This window comes from Mesoplodon bidens (genome assembly GCF_964165515.1).
Source record: "Mesoplodon bidens genome assembly, chromosome: 5".
Lineage (NCBI taxonomy): Eukaryota > Metazoa > Chordata > Mammalia > Artiodactyla > Ziphiidae > Mesoplodon > Mesoplodon bidens.
The window spans coordinates 53,396,656-53,417,148 of NC_138161.1; the positions used below are offsets into that span (position 1 = coordinate 53,396,656).

General features: G+C 35.7%; 1 protein-coding gene across 5 annotated transcripts in view; it reads right to left on the reverse strand.

Moving 5' to 3' along the window:
* Positions 1–20,493, reverse strand: part of CBLB (Cbl proto-oncogene B) — a 216,398-nt gene that overhangs the window by 68,646 nt on the left and 127,259 nt on the right. For all 5 annotated transcript variants that reach the window (XM_081235627.1, XM_081235626.1, XM_081235625.1 and 2 more), the window contains 2 exons: positions 20,163–20,294; positions 8,226–8,429 (listed from right to left, as the gene is read on the reverse strand). In XM_081235627.1, coding sequence (XP_081091753.1) covers positions 8,226–8,429; positions 20,163–20,294 — 336 coding nt within the window. The remainder of the gene's footprint in view (positions 1–8,225; positions 8,430–20,162; positions 20,295–20,493) is intronic.

The following is a 20,493-nucleotide window of genomic DNA, read 5'->3' on the forward strand; positions in this document are numbered from 1 at the left end:
GGTGCATGAGAAATCTCTGTACATTCCCCTCAATTTTTTCTGTGAACCTAAAACTGCTCTAACAGTCTTAGAAAACAAAAACAAAAACCAACCAACCAAAAAGAAAAAAAGAAAAGTCACCTCAATGGAAAAACTCTGCTGTATTTCTCCCTCTAGGAACAGTAATAAGGAATAAGCACCTTGCTAGCTTACTAAGAATATGGATATTAAATTTGTGTGTAAACTGAGGTTCACTATTTTAAATTATTATTATTGTTGACATTCCACTAATAACTTTGGTAAAAATTTTAGATACGACAAATTCGAAGCAATGAAGAGAAGGAAAATGGTTAGAAACTTACATACAGAGTAAGAGCTGACTGGAGTAAGAGCTCTCTTTGAGGTTTGACAGGGAGGTGGTCAATAAAACTGCAGTAGGGTCTACTTTAAAGAACTGCAAACAGCCTCGTAAATGGAATAACCCCAAGGGCCCTCTCCATTAAAATGTTAAACGTTATTAGCTACACAGAGCTATACTGCTTTTCCCTGAAGTACCTTTTATAAGAGCGACATAATCTCCTAGCCTGTGACCAGCCTCTATAACCCTGAAATTTCTTTTGAAGTTTCATATTTTACTTTAAACATGTATATGAGTTTTGCATTCTAATCCAAATATATACGTGATTTTAATTCAAAGTTATGTTTCCCCTGTCTGCATGCAACCTCCCCTTAAATCTTGTAGCAAAACGTAAACCTGAAGAAGTATGTCACGTTGATTATAGTGGCTTCTTATGCCCTTTGGTTCATTCAGCCGCATAACCAATTTTGAAAAGTCAGGGAAGAGTGACATATAATTTAGAAATATTTCCATAAAAATGGCTGAGAAACAAGAACATCCTGGCAATTAAGGGAATTAACTTTAGCCACTGAAAAATGCCCTCATGTGAAAGCCCTGTTGCTGGCAAAATACCAGTTATTAACAGTTGCTTTGAACAATAAGCAATTGTTATTTAGTTACTTAAGTTCTTCACCCTACTTTAGAGAATATATACTTAATCATTTTTTAAAATTAATTTTTATTGGAGTATAGTTGATATACATATATCCACTCTGTTTTAGATTCTTCTCCCATATAGGTCATTTACAGAGTATTGATTAGAGTTCCCTGTACTTAATCATTTTAATTTACTTATGTAGAAAATAAGACTATTGTAAGCTTATCTAAATTACATAGTCCTTAAAATAATATGTCAGCAGACATGTTGGCAATGTTGCATTTTCTCTGAGTTTTAAATCTATAAGATAGCTGTACAGTAAATTTAATGTGGTCATGTAATATAATCATAATTATGTATACATTAATACAGTAAAGAAATACAACCAATTCTTGCCAAACCAATCCGGTTGTGGTGCCTATTTCTTCCTAAACAATGACAGGTAATAGTATCTAAAAGAAAAAATACTTCCATAGACATCTCAAAAATACTGATATCTAATTCTCAGAAGCACAGCAATATTGTAGGAGTCTTAAATAACACTATATAAAAAATAATGCTAATAACAACTAATACTTAACATTTACTATGTACCAGCACTGTTCCAATGGCTTTACATTTATTAACTCGTTTAACCTCAACTCTCAGAGGTAGGGTTTCACACACAAGGTCACTGAGGCACAGGGAGTTAAATAACCAATGCAGGCACATAGATACTAAGTTGCAAAACTAGAACATGAACTCAGGCTGCTGGACTCCAGGGACCATAGCTCTCTGAAGAACAGTACAGTTAAGAACAGTGTCACCACTGATCATTCAATGAAAAAAAAGAAAAACAAAACTTTCTCAACGGCATATAACATAGGTCAGGCACTATGCAAGTCTCTGAGAACGAAAAGAAGAGCAAGGCACGGCCTCTGCCCACCATGAGCTCACAGTCTACACCCCAGGAGGCCAACCCCAAACTAAGTACAAGAGTTCAAGTGCTAGCTTCTCCTAAACTACTACATATTCAAACTATTTTTGAGGAATATGTGACAGTGTCTTCAAGGTCCCCTATATCAGGGGTCCCCAACCCCTCGGCCGTGGACCGGTACCAGTCCGTGGCCTGTTAGGAACCGGACCCCACAGCAGGACGTGAGCAGTGGGCGAGCGAGTGAAGTTTCATCAGCCGCTCCCCATCGCTCGCATTACCACCTTAACCATGACCGCCCCTGGCCCCAGTCCGTGGAAAAATTGTCTTCCCCGAAACTGGTCCCTGGTGCCAAAAAGGTTGGGGACCACTGCCCTATATCATCACATTGAACTTGGACAAGGTTAGTCTTTTTCTTTGATATTCACATACTAATATAGAAAATGCTACTATTCTGCATGGAGAACTTTAAGAAAATCAGTAAACAAAATGCAATTAAATGGCAAACAATGAACCTGTGACTTTGGATTGCTCACTGTCATCCATGACTCTGCCCGTGTTGCACAGCGGGAGAGGTGAGGACTATTGGCATGTGGTCTGAATAATTCTTCTTAGGTGGGACTGTCCCACGGTTGCAGGATGTTTTGCATCTCTGACCCCATCCATTAAATATCAGTGGTTCCCTCAACCTTTCAGTCATTGTGACAACAAAATATGTCCCCACATATTTCTGAATACCCTCAGGAGGTAGAACTGCCCATCCTTGAGAACCATGTTCTACATTTCAAATGCCTTGTTATTTCTGAACTTCACTTTTGTTGTAGATTTTGTCCTTACTGCTCCAGCATGTACTTGAGCCCTGTGGTTGGAATCTAAGTCACATTAAAGAGGTAACAGTCGCCTAAGGACACTGCAAAAACACTGTGATCTATACACATGAATTCTTTCCTCAGGATCAGGAGTACTATGGATACTTTCTTCCCACATTATTAGGAAAAGCAAGAATTAGATGATATATTAAGTTATCAATTAGCAATATGTATTTTAATTGGTGATGGCAGCATTAGGAGAATGTATAAAAAAAGATAAAGGAAAGGGCTTCTCTGGTGGCGCAGTGGTCGACAGTCTGCCTGCCGATGCAGGGGACACGGGTTCGTGCCCCAGTCCGGGAAGATCCCACATGCCGTGGAGTGGCCAGGCCCATGAGCCATGGCCGCTGAGCCTGCACGTCCGGAGCCTGTGCTCTGCAACAGGAGAGGCCACGACAGTGAGAGGCACGCGTACCACAAAAAAAAAAAAAAAAAAAAAAAAAGATACAGAAAGAATAATTCCTTTGACCTCTGGTCACACCTGTTTTTCCTCTTGTATGGTCATTCATTAAAATTTTAAATATTGTTTTAAGAAAATATAATGTTTAAGAGGAAAGGAATTAATCTCAGTTCATACACTAGGTCAGCATGTCAACATATCTTGTATCAAATCTTCATTTGTTTGTAATTTATGTGTTTCATGAATAACATTTTCTATCAAAGAAATTGCTAAGGAACTGCTGAGATTCTGTACACCTTTGGCAAAATGAAACAAAATTCTCAATAGCAATAGAAATGTTTTCTTAGCTTTGATCTGACTGAAGTCAAAGAGAAGGATGTGATCTTATCAATCACACCCTGGACTTCCTCTAAGGGCTCACTCAGATCCAATTATCCTAGAAATTCTGACAGCTTGAGAACTCAGGCAATGGTACAATTTCAAGCAAAACCTGCAACATCTTCTAGTGAAACTCATAAAATAGCCTATATCTAGAAAGGCAACCAATACACTGTATTATAGATTTATAGGTTCTATTTGCTTCTGTACGATTAGCATTACTAAATAAACTTATAAAACAAACAATAAAACTACATTCTATATGTTCAGTATGCTACTATTTATAAACTCCAGCTGCAGGACATCACCACGGCAACAGGAATATACAAACAGCTCAGTTCTCTATGCTATGATGGAAGCATTACTAATTTAAAGAATGCAATATGCTTAAGACAGACAGAAACAATTTCACAATATAGTCATCAACCTGCTCATAAAAGAGGAGAAAGATAGAGATGAGTATTTGAAATGGCAGATAAAAGAAAACTGATTCCTTTTGCTGGACCATGACTGACAGTCACTCGTGGAGTTGAGAGAATGAAATGTTTTTTAAATGAATGAATGAATGAGGCAACAGAATGACTGAAAAAAACAGAATGGAAGAAAATCAGGTAGAAGAGTTACTGTGTCAAAGTGATCTGTGATATTTGTTCATAGCCTCATCTATAAGACAGAACTGAATAGAATCTATAATTTGGTATTTTGTACAGATATTCTCAGTCTTCAGATTGGAATGAAAAAGATGCACAAAATCAGGCCACTGCCCTCACAGACCATGTGAACATGCATGTGCATTTGTTATTTCACTTAATAAATGCTAGGTACCAAGAAACACAAAGATAAATAAGATATTGGCACTGGCCTTAAGAATTAAGAGTCTAATGGAGAAGACAGTCCTCTAAATAAAACATAACAATTTAGTGTAACTCCTGAAGTAGAAGTACCTATAAAGTATTATGAGAGCATAATACCATAGCCATGTTTTTTCCGATTATTCAGAAAGAATTGATGCTTGTATCTACAGTAAAATTTAGGTTTTATTGAAAATTAAGTGGCAGTGATTTACGAAGTATTATAAAATTCACAATCTGTTTAAAATTGACTAGAGGCAGATCAGTGCACATAAATACATTTAATTGAAATATGATTCCTCAACTTAAACGATTACAGGTTCTTTAAATTTCTCCAATCTCTAACTGTCATAAGAAAGTATAGAAATGACACTGACTCGAGTGAAAGCTTTGTTAAATGACACTGCTGACTGCTGGGACAATAATGTCTGAGAGCAGCACCAGCCTTCTCTTTTTTGGGTAAACTAAAGAGAAGATCATTGTCAAAACCTCTCAGCTCCCTCAAAAAAAAGCTCACCAGTGTGCCAGAGGGAACACAACGTGCATGGTTTGAGAGTGTGTGAAAGATCAGGGAAAACCACCAGTCACCTTTGAATGTCCTGTGCTCATTTTATGTTACCAGTGATTCCCTTCAATTGTCAGTGCTACTACTGAAGCAAAGCTCAAGCTTCAACTTAATTCAGTGGAAATCAGGCTGAAACTGCAACCTTTCCCAAACTCATACAGGGTAAACTCCATTTTCCCCAAAGCAGTAAGGTGTACCAAGTTCTTGAAAGAATTACTCTTAAGGCCCGGCTCCCCGTCCCCTGACAGCAATCACTGAAGGAAGAAAGCCCATTTAGTAAAGAAAATTGAAATGCCTTTTTCCTAGCTATAAAACACTACCACCTTATTCACTGGAACTACCTGAGCTGTTGTATGTTTCTCAGATACTTTTCTGTCATTCCCTATTATCCATGCATTCAATAAACATTCTTTAAATGCTTTAGGTGCCCTAGACCTGAGGACTGGAATGTTTTTCTTAAAGGGCCAGATAGTAAATATTTAAGGCTTTGCAAGCCAAGATGCAAAATCAAGGAAATTATGTAGGTACTTAAAAAATCATTTAAATATATAACCATTTAAAATGTAAAATTATCATTAGCTCACAGAAAAACAAAAACAGGGCACAGATTGGTGATTTTAGTGCTAGATCACAGTCAAATATTCAGACCAAGCTAAGACCATTATGTTACTAAATTAAAAGAATAGGTCTTTTGCAACAAGACCTAGCTGCTTCTAATAAGAACCTGCAGGAATGATCTAATAAAGCTCTGTCCAATATAATTATCTACTGGATATTAGCTATTTCTATTAATATCTATCTATACTAGACATTTCAATACCTACAGAAGATGTTCCACATCTGTACAGTTCAACAGGGTAGCCACTAGACACAAGGGGCTGTTGAACCTTTCAACTATGTTGAATAGACTAAAGAACAAAATTTTAAAATTTTATTAAATCTTAATTATTTAAAATTTACATTTAAATAGCCACATACAGCTCGTATACGGAAAAACAGCTGTAATAGTTTTTTATATATCAATTAGCAGGGCCTAATTGAATTTGCTTGGGTTTTGGTCACCAATTAGGGCATAAATATCTTTACAGGTTAATACCAACAGATCACAGTTCAAATTATTCTTAACTTCTGGTTAACATTTCATTGGGAGTTGGTAACTACTCGTGATGTACATTATATTATAGAACGGAAAAGACCTTCAGAGAGCAGAGACTTATACTCTGTGAAGTACAATGTGTGCAGCATGTTCCAAAGAGGGGAAAAGAGGTGTATTGCATGATGGCTCATAACTACAGTTTTGAAGTTAGGAAAAAAGCACCAGTTCTGCTTTGGAGTAGTACTGGGGTCTTAGGCAAGTTATTTTACCTCTTTCTTCTTCAATTTCCTCCATTGTAAAACAGGACAGTAACAGTAGCTTCTCTACTGGATTGGTGTCATGAGTAAATGAGATCAAGGATTTAAGAACACAGAACAGTGCCAGCTCATTGAAATCATAAATGTTACTACTTTATTAAAATAATGTTATATGACAAATATTTTAGGATACAGTCCACAATCTGACTTGGTAGAAACCATTTCATCACTCAGCATGTAAGGAAGCTACATATGGAGTGTTGGATATATCACTGTATTTTTATCCAGCAGACACAACTGAATTCTGGCTTTACAACCTCCTAATGTAGCCATGTCACATGACTAGTCTGAGCCTCATTCCCTTATCTGAAAATGAGAAGAATATTTACCTCTTCAAGTTGAGAGAATAAAATGTGAAAAAGTTTTGCTCATATACATATTAATGTTGGTTACTGATTGAGCTCATCTTAAAATCAAGTCTCAATTCCCTGTTTCAATCTGAGATTTTTTTTTCTTGTTCATCCTTTAGGGTGACTGAGGAATAACTACTTCCTTTCTTCCATCTCTTGGGCCAAAGGGATCACAAACTTCAAAAGTAAAAACTGAATGTAGCTGTCAGCATTAGAAGACAGAATCAAGAGTCATTTAATCAACATTAAATGACTATGAGAGTTAAATTATGACATTTATGAAAAACCAATGAGGTGAATAATAAAAGTCACCCCAGACCAAAGTAGAATTTGAGAATAGCCATGTTGATGGTATTAATATATCTCCATATGTAGAAATTTGTTATTTAAAAATCCTAAGGATAAGTACCTGGTGAGCATGGAACAATGGAACACAGAAGATGCAGGAGGCCAAGAAGTAAATTTTGACACAGCCGTAAAGAATGGATAACCCCCAAAACACCTCATCTGTTTCCTGCACCAAGTGTTTCCCTACCACAGAGACGGATGCATATGGCAAATACAATCTGCTGCCATTATACTTTATCATCGTTCTACCTAGATGGCAAAAAGGCTGCATGTTACCTGCCAAATCCTAATGAATTGCAGTGGAGGTTCTATAAGGCTGTGCAGGCCAAGTGTGAACTCAGCAGGAATGAGAACCATGATTGATTAGCCACGCCTGCCGTCAGAAGGAAGGGGGGCACCTTCATACTGTGTGTGCAGATGCTTTCATAACACTCATTGCCATTTCTCTGATTTTAGGAGCAAAAAACTTCTGAGTGTAATCTGAATTTCATGTACCTTTTTGTACAGAGAATAGGCTGATAGCTCAGAGTCTAGCTCTCTTGATCATTATGTTTCTGGTTTGTTAATTACTCAATTGGCATTCTGGTTCATTGACTAGTCTCTTGTGGGCTTGGTTACATAAACTCCATGGCAGAAGCATCCATTCCCAGTGAACTGACAAAGTTAATTTTTTGAGTCTGAAATATTGATAAGCAAACCCCAGACTATGGTAAATTCATAAAGGTAAATCTTATGTGACCTCTTAATAGCCAAACAGAGGCTGGCTTTCCTGATAAGAAAAGTAACTATCAGACACTTCTTTTAGACTTCAACAAAGACTATTTTTCATCAGTTTCATCACTTCTAATTTTAATAATTTTCTTTCTTAAATTTTTCTCCACAGATGTGCTATTGCCAGTCTCAGATGATGTTTTTCTCTATACAAAAGCTCTCACCATCTCTCATTTTGGAGTTTAAAACCAGCGAAAGCACTCTGATTAGTCTAGTTCTTTCTCAGCCTATGATTCCATCAGCCTTTCAACATTACTTATATCTTCACCTTTCTTTTGATTCCAGAATCTTTCTTTCCCAAACCCACACTCCGTCATACCCAACTGGCGACAGCATCATTTCTTTTTCATATCCACACAACAACTGAAAAAGTCCTATGTTTTCTAGTTTTACCTTTCGAACATTTGCCAACCGATTCATCATCAAGGACTCCTCCCGGTCATCGTCATCATCCAAGTCCAGCATCGGCATTCCGAAGGGGTCGATGATGCTACAGCACCTGGAACCTTCATCTCTTGGATCAAAGGGGTCCACGATTATGGGCTCCGTTCCTTTTATTTCGCAGCGACAGAAGGGGCAGCCCTGGCCATCTGACTCCTGAACAAACACAAAAATTGCGCTGATTGGTCTTTGTTCAAATAAAACACCACTGAGAGGGGCCAAAGTTCTACTATAAAAAGAAGTTGCAAAAAATAGGTTTTCAGGTAGGCAGTGGGGGTGGAGGAAGATCTACCTTGAAGGTGGTAGAGTAGAACAGGGAGCCAACAAAATATATGTTCAGTATTTAAAATTTCAAATTTTTGAAGAAAAATTTCATTACAAAAACCATTGATTTAGGATAAATCAAAAAGTTAGGAGCTTAACTTTATTTTACTGAATGTTCATTTACAATTTTAATGTATCAAAACTTTAGAGTCTTGCAGAAAACTGGAAATTGAATCATGTCCCTCTTTACCCAAAGGCACCAGTGCTAATTAAACATTCTATAAAAAGGACATTTTGATAAAAATTAATTATAAATAAAGTAGTAGTATCAATTAGAACCATCCATTTCAAAATCAATTCTGGGAAAGTTCCTGTGCACATAACTATGGCTACATATTTCCATTTTAATCGCCTAGGTCTTTTAAAGCCTTGATTTATAAGCAATCAGTGGGAAAAAATAAGTTTATTTTCAGAAATCATCATCTGTCCTGAGAGCCTGTCATCCTGACACAGCTCATATGGAATGTAATACTATGTGAGATATCAAGTTTTGCACCTCATCTTGCTTTCAAACTAGATACTGCAAAAAAGATTTGTGCAAATACTTTTGGGCCAGAAATTCACTTACTGGTAATTACTGAAGTTTTCTGAAAATCTCCCAATTCCCTTTCTCAAAAACTAACTACATTAAGAATTCACAGTTGGGAGGGAAACAGGACAAGACTGTTTTCTTGCCCTGCAGATAATGCTGACTTATAGAGATAGATGGTATATGACATTCACCACCATATTTTTGTTTCCCCATTATACCCTGACTTTACTAGTATGTTATTTTAAAAAAATTGTAAAACTTATAAGATCATTTTAAGGCAGAAATGGCATGAGAGCATCATTTTTAGAGATGAGACTATGAATGAAAAGAGCTAACATCTTTAAAGAAACCATTCAGTACTTAAGATTGTCCCATGCACTTGGTATCATGGGAACGTGGTGATCTACTTGCCCTCCAATGATACTCTGATCAGTGGTGGAGTAACACTCTCTCTCCTTTCACTGGACAATTACTTAGCATACACTCTGTGGCAGATTCTGTGGTACGTAGTTTATTCTTTCCCAAGCATCACTCTGATTAACAAACTGATCATCTCCTTTGCCAAACAAATTGTCAAAAAAAGAAAAACAAATGCTTTCTGGATTGGTTAACGAAAAGAAACTGCAACAATTTCTTATTCATCTACTGCTACATAATTTGGGAAAGAAACTTGGAATGGTAAAATAGTTGAACTAAGGTGGTATGAAGAGATACAGACAGGCTAATACAAAATCCTTTGATGTTTACTGCCACGTGTGCTCAAGTCTGGTGAGCTTCAAGGCAACTCAATTATTTGCTCCATCATTTTACAGATGATAAAACTGATACTTAATTCTCCCATCTTACACTGATATTTTCTAACACAGTAGCAAATATTTAAGGAAAGCTAAACCTTTCTCCTATCTTTGATAACAAGAACATTAAATGTAAGTACATTTTCAATATAGGTTGTCATCCACATAAAATCCCCTTATTATAAGTCAAAATAGACCCATACTGTGTGACTGCAGTGAATTTTCCTACGGATCTACATAAGATAATTTCAAACAGATAGTTCTAATATATAAGAGCAAGATGAGAAAGAACCAATGTATGCTGCATCTTTAATGCATGAAGAATGGAAAGTGGTATTCGTGGCCCTAAGCCCAGCAATACAAAGCTATAGTAATTAAACAGTATGGAACTGGCATAAAAAGAGACACATAGATCAATGGAACAGAATAGAGAGCCTAGAAATGAACCCAAGGATATATGGTCAATTAATTTACAACAAAGGAGCCAAGAATATACAATAGGGAAAGGACAGTCTCTTCAATAAATGGTGTTGGGAAAATTAGACAACCACATGGCAATAATTAAATAAATAAACGGGACCATTATCTTACACCATACACAAACATTAGCTTAAAATGGATTAAAGACTTGAAAGTAAGAACTGAAACCATAAAATTTCTAGAAGAAAATATAGGCGGTAAGCTCCTTGACATAGGTCTTGGCAAGATTTTTTGAACCTGACACCAAAATCAAAAGCAACAAAAGCAAAAATAAACAAGTGGTATTATATCAAACTAAAAAGTTTCTGCATAGCAAAGGAAACCATCAACAAAATGAAAAGACAACCTGCTGAAGGGGAGAAAATACTTCCAAATCATGGACCTGGTAACAGGCCAATATCCAAAATATATAAAGAACTCAGACAACTCAACAGCAAAAACAAAAACAAAAACAAAATAACAATCTGATTTAAAAATGGAAAGATCTGAATAGACATTTTTCCAAAGATATATATATGGCAAAGTTACATGAAAAGATGTTCAACATCACTAATTATCAGGGAAATGTGAATTAAAACCAAAGTGAAATATCACCTCATACCTATTAGAATGCCGATTATCAAAAAGACTAGAAATAACAAGTGTTGGTGAGGATGTGGACAAAGAAAACCCTTGTGTACTGTTGGTGGATATGTAAATTGGTGTAGGCAGTATGGAAAACAGTATGGAGGTTCCTCAAAAAATTAAAAAGAACTACCATACAATCCAGCAATTCCACTTCTGGATATTTACCTGAAGAAAATGAAAACACTAATTAGAAAAGATATATGCACACCCCATGTTCACTGAAGCATTGTTTCCAGTAGCCAAGATATGGAAACAACCTAAGTGTCCATCAGTGGATAAATGGATAAAAAATTGTGGTACATATATACAATGGAATATTATTCAGCCATAAAAAAGAATGAAATCTTGTCATTTGCCACAACATGGATGGACCTCAAGAGCATTATGTAAGTGAAATAAGGCAGAGAAAGACAGATACCATATGATCTCTCTTACATGTGCAATCTAAAAATTAATTAACTCAAAACAAAAATAAGTTCAGATACAGAGAACAGATTGGTGGTTGCCAGAGGTGGGGGAGTGGGTGGTGGGAGAAATGGGTGTATAGTTTTTTTCTTTAGTTTAAGTAAGTTGAATGCCACTAAGTAAAAAATTAAAATATAAAAGAGCTGATGTTCCCTGTGTCTTTAATGCATGAAGGATGGAAAGCTGTACTCTGGGCCCTAAGTAGACACTTCATGCATTTATACGTTTTTTTTTAAATTATTGCATAAATTTTCAAACATAAACAAAAGCAGAGAAAAAAGTGTAATGAATCTGCATGTACCTATCTCCCAACTTAAACAATTATCAATTCACACCCAATTTTTTTTGAATTTTATTAATTTTTTTACACAGCAGGTTCTTATTAGTTATTCATTTTATACATATTAGTGTATATATGTCAATCCCAATCTCCCAATTCATCACACTCCCCCCCCAATTCACGCCCAATCTTGTTTCAGCTATATGTTTACTTGTTCCCTCCACCCCTGGATAATTTTGAAGTACATCCTACACATTAAATAAATTCATCTGTAAACGTTTTAGTATGTGTACCTAAAAACCAGAAAATCTTTTAAGACCTAAGTATAATACAGTTATCATAACTACAATTAATCTATTCAATCTAAATAATTAAAGTCATATTACTTTTCAGTACAGTGGCTAGAATGCATAAGCAACTGTATTCCCCTTCAAAGCCTTCCTTAGAACCTCCAGGGTCAGTTTGCATGTTGTTTGGTTAAGGATGACTTCTGGTTTATGTGATCTATTTCCTGATAAAGGGTAACTGACGAGATTGTGTTTGGAAAGGGAAGGAGGTGAAAGGCAATAATAGCATCTTGATGGTACAAGAAAAAGACTGGGGACAGTTCAACTAAAACTGAATTTAGGTTTTTCGCCATCTCTCCTACCTTAAGGTTTAATGCTATACAAATTACTGATATGAGAGTAGCTGCTTTATGAGTATATGTCACAAAATATATTTTCTGTTAAGCTTTATCTTTGTTGAGCGTTTACATTACTTACTAGGATCAAAATCCAGCTGCAATGTACTTCCATTTTGATTTGAAAACATAGATCACACAACATGCCTCCTCTAATATGACTTCACCCACCACTTTCTCTGTAAACTGACTACTGTCATATGCAAATTAAGTTTGACCATATTGTCAAATTTGGTACTCAGAATCTCAAATTTTGGTGCTGTTTGGTACTCCACCCTCACTTCTGTCAGATGGTTGATTAAACACATATGAAGAATGTCTTCGATAGATACCTAACTCTTCAGGATTGTGCCTCAATAATTAAAATAATGTTTCTGTCAATATACACTTAATGCAAACTCACAGAACATATGTTAATGAAGAAGAAGGACCAATACATAACTCCTTCTCTAGTCCCCAACATATTCACATTCTGAGAAAGAGGAAGTACTTGGACTCCATCCATTCTCATTCACTCAGTAGACTTCACTTCCTCAAATAAATCCTCCCAAACCAAATGAGACAGAAGTTATCAGTGAGTTCTACACCATCTGAAACTTAACTATGTAATATGCTCATGATAAAACTACTCAGACTCATTTGGCAACCATAAATACTGCAAGTTAATGATATTAAATATAACTTTAGGTAACCTGAGAACAAATTAACATTGACAGAGAAATAGAAAAAAAATTTAAGTTCCCTCCAAAATTCCCATTCCCCAATAACACCCTATGTAAAAATCCAAATAAATATTGCCACTATCATCTCATCATCATCATAATCATCATCATGTATCAGTCACCTTCCATAGTATTTCTGTTTAAATGTTGTCCAGATCAATATTATCTCTTAAATAAATACTCTTTTAATTTTTTAAAAGATAAACATCATATATAGTACAATTTCTTTTGTTCCCAAGATGATTAATTACTTGAAGGCACACTTTAAGTTCAATCATTTCATGCCTTCCCCCAAATACAATAAAAATGGAGGGCCCTAGAGAATACATAGGACTTCATGAGTCTCATATACTCATTTCATGAGTATATTTTTACTATATGTGTGTTTCCCATCACAGTAACTTCTAATGTACATTACCTTGCTATACTTCACACAGATTTGAAGTTACCATAAATCTATTTTTCTAAACATGAAACAATTACAGATAAATAACTAGATAGATACATATACACATACATATACTGAGAGTAGCTTGGGTCCATACTAAGAATTTTCAGAGCACAATATATCCCACAAAAACTTAGTAACTTCTTGCTATAAAGAATGAATGAGGATAGTTAATAGTGATCTTAGAATAAGTAACAGTGAGAGAGATCTTTGGTTTTGGTGTTCTTTTATGGTGTGCAAAGGAAGATGACATTGACAAATCTAGACTCTTCTGGTTTTAATTTGGAAGGACCATGAAAATAGTGAATCAGGAAAGAAGCATAAACATTCTGAATCTGGAAGCTTGGAATGGAATCCTATACCCACAAATTGCAGCTGTGTGACACTGGGTAAGCCATTTCATCTTCTTTGTAGGGTATAATGAGAGAATGCACATTTTAAGGGATATCTTAAAGTGAGATAAATTAATTCAAAGCCTTCCAAAGTGCTACTTAAATTCCAGTTGGTATAATTACTACAAAAATAGTCTCAAGAACAAAGAAATGAAGTAAGATAGCTGAGGAAACATACCATAGCCCTTACACGACTCTCAAAGTGAAAGAGGAGCTCCAACACTTTATCACATTTACACAAAAAGACATAACATATAATCAAGGACAAATACTAATTTATAACATTCTTAAAGGCAAATATTTTTTTATTTGTAGTACTAAGGTTATGAAGCCTCACTGAGGCTAGAAATTTAAAGGCTGGTTGCTTTTGAAAACAGATATATTAAGATTACTTCTTAGTGCCTTGAATGTGATTCTTTGAGCTGGCTTCTCACCTCTCTTAGACAGTTACACATTTCTTCCCCAGTCATGCTCTCTAAATATGGTACACCTATAAATCTCTTTAATCACATGTCATATTAAAATCAGAGCTTATTAATTTTCATCTGCTGACTTTTTGCGAAGTATTTTGAATACTCCAATATCTTTCCTTTAAATTATTTTGAAAAAATATGCAGGAGGAATAATCAGAGGAAAATTAACTTTGCTTTTAATTGAATTAAAGTCCTTGGCAATAATTCAAACAAAGGCTGCATATCCAATTGGCATATGTGTATCCATTTTTACTTTGGAAGGAAGATTTGAAGAACACAGTTTAGAGTCTGTATTCAGCAGATATTTCCTAGATTCCTGGAAAGAAAAATAGAACAAAAAACAGTTCCTTACTTTACACCTTATGTGATCACCCTGCAATATCACTGATGCATATGTCATTACAGAAAAGAAGACACGGAGGAGTTCAAAGTAAAGAAGAACATGTTTTGTTAATATTCGTGGAATAGTGTGGAAGTGAAAGAAAACTCTCCAAGTTTCATGGCCAAGGATGGAACAGAAATGCCGAACCCAGACTTCCCTGGTGGCTCACTGGTTGAGAATCCGCCTGCCCACGCAGGGGACATGGGTTCTAGCCCTGGTCCGGTAAGATCCCACATGCCATGGAGGAACTAAGCCCATGCGCCACAACTACTGAGCCCGCGTGCCACAACTACAGAAGCCCGTGCACCTAGAGCCCGTGCTCCACAACAAGAGAAGCTACCACAATGAGAAGCCCGTGCACGGCAACAAAGAGTAGCCCCCGCTTGCCGCAACTAAAGAAAGCCCACGCGCAGCAACGAAGACCCAATGCAGCCAAAAATAAATAAATTTATTAAAAAAAAAAAAGAAATGCCTAACCCAGAGTGATACTACTTCAAAGAATGCCTCTAGAGAGGTGATTACTCAGTTTACTTAGTATTCTGTGCAAACTCAGACTTGCCAGTTCAATTTATTAAATAACAGTTTCAGAAGGAGAAAAAAGTATCTGACACCTCTTCAGAGGCATGACTAATGGGCCATTATGACAGCAATTAAAGAGTAACCACTTGCAGCCCATAACAACTAACTGACACCTCTACTGTGCATTTCTTAGGGTTTCCGTTAATTACAAAGTTTAAGTCTCCAATGAATTTCAATTAAACCAAAGTAGGGCATCAAATGGAAGGAAAAGTTGGTGAAGAATTACTTGCTAAAAATGCACAGTGGTTGAACACATAATATTTTATGGTCAGGGTTTAATATTTCCTATTGGACCTGATTTATCAGAGCTTCTTGGCAGACATGCAGCCTTTAAAATCCTTTTCATATCAGCATGCCCAACCGAAGTAGTAGAAAGTAACAAAAATGTCTCACATCCATAATTAAATTTGAAAGATAACAGGATATTCATTTCAAGTGATTATTAGTACCATGCCCCTCGATAAAATTTTTAGATTTAATTTTAACTTCTTGAGGGTAGGGACTGTGTCTTTAGTACAGAACCTGGGAAACAGAAGCTGCTTAAAGAATGTTTGCTAAATAAATGAAAAAGAATGGATTTGAGATCTTGGAGCCTGATGGATGAAATATTCTATGTCAGCTTCTACCAAGCCAGTTAAGGGAAACCAAATTATCCTTGTGCACAATTACGTTTGAAAACTTAATTTTTTCTCTGATAGAAAAAACAAGCAAGCATATAAAAACAAAAACACTGGCTTTAAAGTTAGAAAACAGACTCTAGCTTTTTACCATTTTGAATAAGGAAAAAGTTGGAAAAAAAAAAGACACATATTACTACACATACTCATATCCAGAGACTTACTACTCATATAACATTTCCAATTACATCTACAAGCTTAGATACAATGTTTGACAATACAGTGCAGAACTATGGAAATGTTCCATAATTTTGTTTCTTTTTGTCCTCATACTGACCATCAATTAGGTTAAGTCCAGTGAGCAGCTCATTGGGGCTACGATGTGAGGTTTTTAGTATAGCTAGTGTTTGTTAACTGTATTTTAAAAGGATTAATAACTTCATAAGACTTATTTTTATTAAATAACAGGGGCATTTTGCAATAACGTATTTAAATGACTGTCAAATACTGCTGTTCATACAAAAATATGAAAACTGCCAAAACAGATCTGTTGGTTGACAGGAGGCAGCACAGTGTGAAATCTATATGAAAATGTAGACATATTCAGTTTATCCAAAAGTAGAAATGTTCAAAAGTTGAAGCTTCTTTAACCACTAAAATCCCATTGAGATGTAGAGACTATGGAACATCACTTAGAAATTCTCAAACACTGACCCAACAATTTTTTTCAGGGTAGAGAAAACTTGAATCAGGGATCACTGTGCATGTTTCTCGGTGTAAAAAAGCAATACATAGAAACTTGGTCTTCCTGCCTGTAGGTTAGTGCCAGTAATATTGCAAGGAATTAAAAAAGTGCAAAAAACCCAAAATGTGAAAAGTTGAAGGGAATCACCCAGCAGCTACTAAATGGAACAAATGGATCTGAGGTTTAAAATTCTTGGGAATCATTGTCAGATCTTAAACATGATAAAAGGTCTTTGAAAAGTCCACTGATACTTTGCAGAGGAGAAATGGACAGAACTGAGACATTACAAGGGCTTTTCACAATTGATCTATAATATCAGTGTCTTTTTATTTGTTGTACTCTTAGCCCTATTCTTCTCTTTCCTTTACATTATCTAGCACACGGGTCTATAGATATTTACGGAGTAACTACCAACGTGGAGGTAGCATGCTAGGGGAGAGGAATTCTAAAACAGGTAAAGCAATCCACATCCTAGAGGAAAAACAGGTAAATATGTATTGTAAATGCTTATAATACAAATACAAGGAGGTAAGAGCTTACAGGGACATATATAAGATGTATCAGAAAAATATTTACTGGTCATGAACTGTCTTGTGTGAGAAGAATTTTAAAGATGCTGAAATAGTGCCTTTGCATATTTTTCATTAACTTATATGCAAAATTCTATGATTACATTAGGATAATAACATTATTCACTAGTGACATGAGTGTGATTTATTTTGATTATTTCAACCTTCTAAGCACTTTTGAATTTGTCAGTTTTTTACTACTTAACTTAGTCAACTACTACTTTAGTACTACTTTTTCAGACAGCTCCTCCTAAAATTTTACTCAGAGACAGTTTTTAGCACTTGGCAATTTATGCACTTCCTCAATCTCTAAAAGTAAAACTAAGAAGTACTGTACTTCAGACTAAAAAAGAGAAAGAAAGAAATTGTAAATGTTAATTTACAAATATGACTGGACATATCTTAATAGAAGGCCATTAGATCAACATGAAAAACCATGAAGAGAATCAAGGAATTGTCTAGCTACAGGCAAGAGAACTGCACCATTTGGAGACTACAGAGTAATGTATAGAAAACCTGTGGTGATGTAAAGGGCAAAGGGTTAGTAACATAGCCATGACAACTGGGAAATACTCCAGTGTGTTTTGCACATAACATACCTATTGCAAATAGTTCACAGACTTATTACTAAATTAAATATATAGCACTGGCCCTAAAGTTTTAAAAGATAAATTTCTTTTAAGAAGTATACAGAAAGTAAAATAAGTAAAACCTCCTTGCTCTACATTCAGCCCTACTCTTTTACTCACCCTGAGCCACAAGGTAAACAACTACTTTGTATGACACTATAAACAGTAAACAGCTCTGCCAACCAAATGGGAGCTACCGACTTTTAACCCTCTTAACTTCCAAATGCTAGGTAAGTTTCAAGTTGAAGATGCTAAGTTCTGCAATATGTATGTATTTGTATGCTCCAAGCTGGGGGCCCCCAGAGAAGCGGCTGAAATACACAGGCCATGTATGGAGGTAGAGTGCTGGGAGTTTGTACCAGCCTAAAATTCTGGTTTTCTTTAGGGAGAAAAGCAAACTTTTAGTTTCTTCATACCTGTGAGAACCATACTACCACACTGAGGACATAAGTCAATCTAAAGGGGTGACATACACATTTGGTCCCTATCAGTTTAATACTTAACCCTGAAATAGTTAATGGGTTTCAGGTACAACAAATCATCCTAAAGTAGTCCCCTCCCAGTCAGCCAGGCACTGAGTCAATAACATCTCTATAATACTTTCTACTGATACATTTGAAACCCACTTGCAAACCGACAGTTTTGTCTTCTATTGGTGTAACTAAATTTATTGAAACTCATTTATAAAAAGACACTGCTATGTATGTAGTACTATTACTGCTAACGTAACTTAAATAGCAATCATGTGATTATGTTTAGAGTTTGCTGATGCCACATTTAGCATCCCTTTTCCTCCAACTTGTGTAGTACAACTCCCCGTACTACACAAAATTCACAAGCATCAAGAAGGGATAAAGGGAAATTAGGGCAACGGTAACAAGGAAAACCTCAGGTAAAATATAAACCAAATGCATATTGAAAGAGAGAAGTGTAGGGATGTTGAGCAATTTTTACCGAGGTAGCAGAGATGTCTGGGAGTCCAGAAATGGCTTTGAAAATGTAAATCAATTGTAATTCATTTCCTAGTTCTTCCCCTTTTTTTCATCCATTTTTAAAATGTCCCCAAAGGAAAAAAGAGGCCCTCTTTATAAGACTGTGAAAATGTGAAAATCATTACTATTTTAATATCAAGTAATGAGCTCAACAAACATCAACGCTCCTATGAGTCTGCACTGCCCCTTTGTGATCCTCTGAAGCCATCCTTCCTCAGGCAATGCACAGGTTCTGGGTTGGAGGGAAGGTTCAGGAATATGGTAGGGATACCGATGATACACTCAACTGAACATTTTTTAAAAGGCTTGAAATTTTAATTATTTGTTTTCTAAACCCAATCAGCAATACTGACTTCAATACTGACTGTGTTAAACAGAGCAATTTAAAAAAGACTTGAGCAAAATATTCTGTGAATCCTCTAAATACTCAAAACTAGAAATCTGTCCAAAGATCTATTTTTAAATCTCCAAACTTTATTACAGATAAAGAAATATTTTTTAAAAAATAAGCCCTTGGGGAAACCAAATTATTCCCTAGGTCTTAATTTAAAACCTCAAATCAATTTATATTTATCGAATGCCTACTGAGTGGAAGGCAGCTCACCTTAAATTCTGCTTCTGTAAATTGGAAAATTTAGTGCCTGTTTCTGTGGGAACTAAAGGTATTTGGGAAACTTTTTCTGTCTGATTCTATTTTAGCCTTACAGAGCAACTGTAGACATATGTGAGACAGGAGCCACACCTTCTCAGGAGAAGAGAGGTGTTGAAACAACAACGTAAGATTTATCTACTAGGGTTTATTGCTTGAGAATCTGACCTACTGTAAATAGAATCTGACCTATGATAAATAATATAAATATGGTTAGTTGGTAACACTGATAAGTTACATTCTGAAATCAACAGTGTTACAGAAGTAGAACTCCTTACGATTAATATAATAAAATTAAGTTATACATGCAAAGGAAACATAAAAACAAAAAGAAATCAAATCATATAAATGAAAGATTCAAACATGAGATTTTTTTCTAACAACCATTCAAACAAAGCACTTATCAGTATTACTTCCTGAATCGGTAAGGTGAAGAAAACGGAAAAGAGAAATATTCACAGGGAATATAAGGAAGACATCAACGTTGCTAATTAAATCTTGATTATACCTGCCAGGCTGTAAGGCAAGAGGTACACATCAAATGCCCACAAGGCTCAATCTTGACATCTTTGTCGTTCTCAGCACAAATTTTACAGAGCTGAAAAGTGGAACCCATTTCACAATATAATTCATATTGTTCCTGGAATTTGGGGGAGAAAAAAGGCAATGTTAATGTATTTTTAGTATGAAGTGATAATACTGAATTTTCTTCAATACAATGACTTACAGTAAATTCCTCACACTTGATCCTGTCAGATCATGTTGCCATTTAAGACATGTTTTAAATTGGTCATCACAATTTGGTCTACAAAATTAAACAGATTTTATCAGCAATTGCA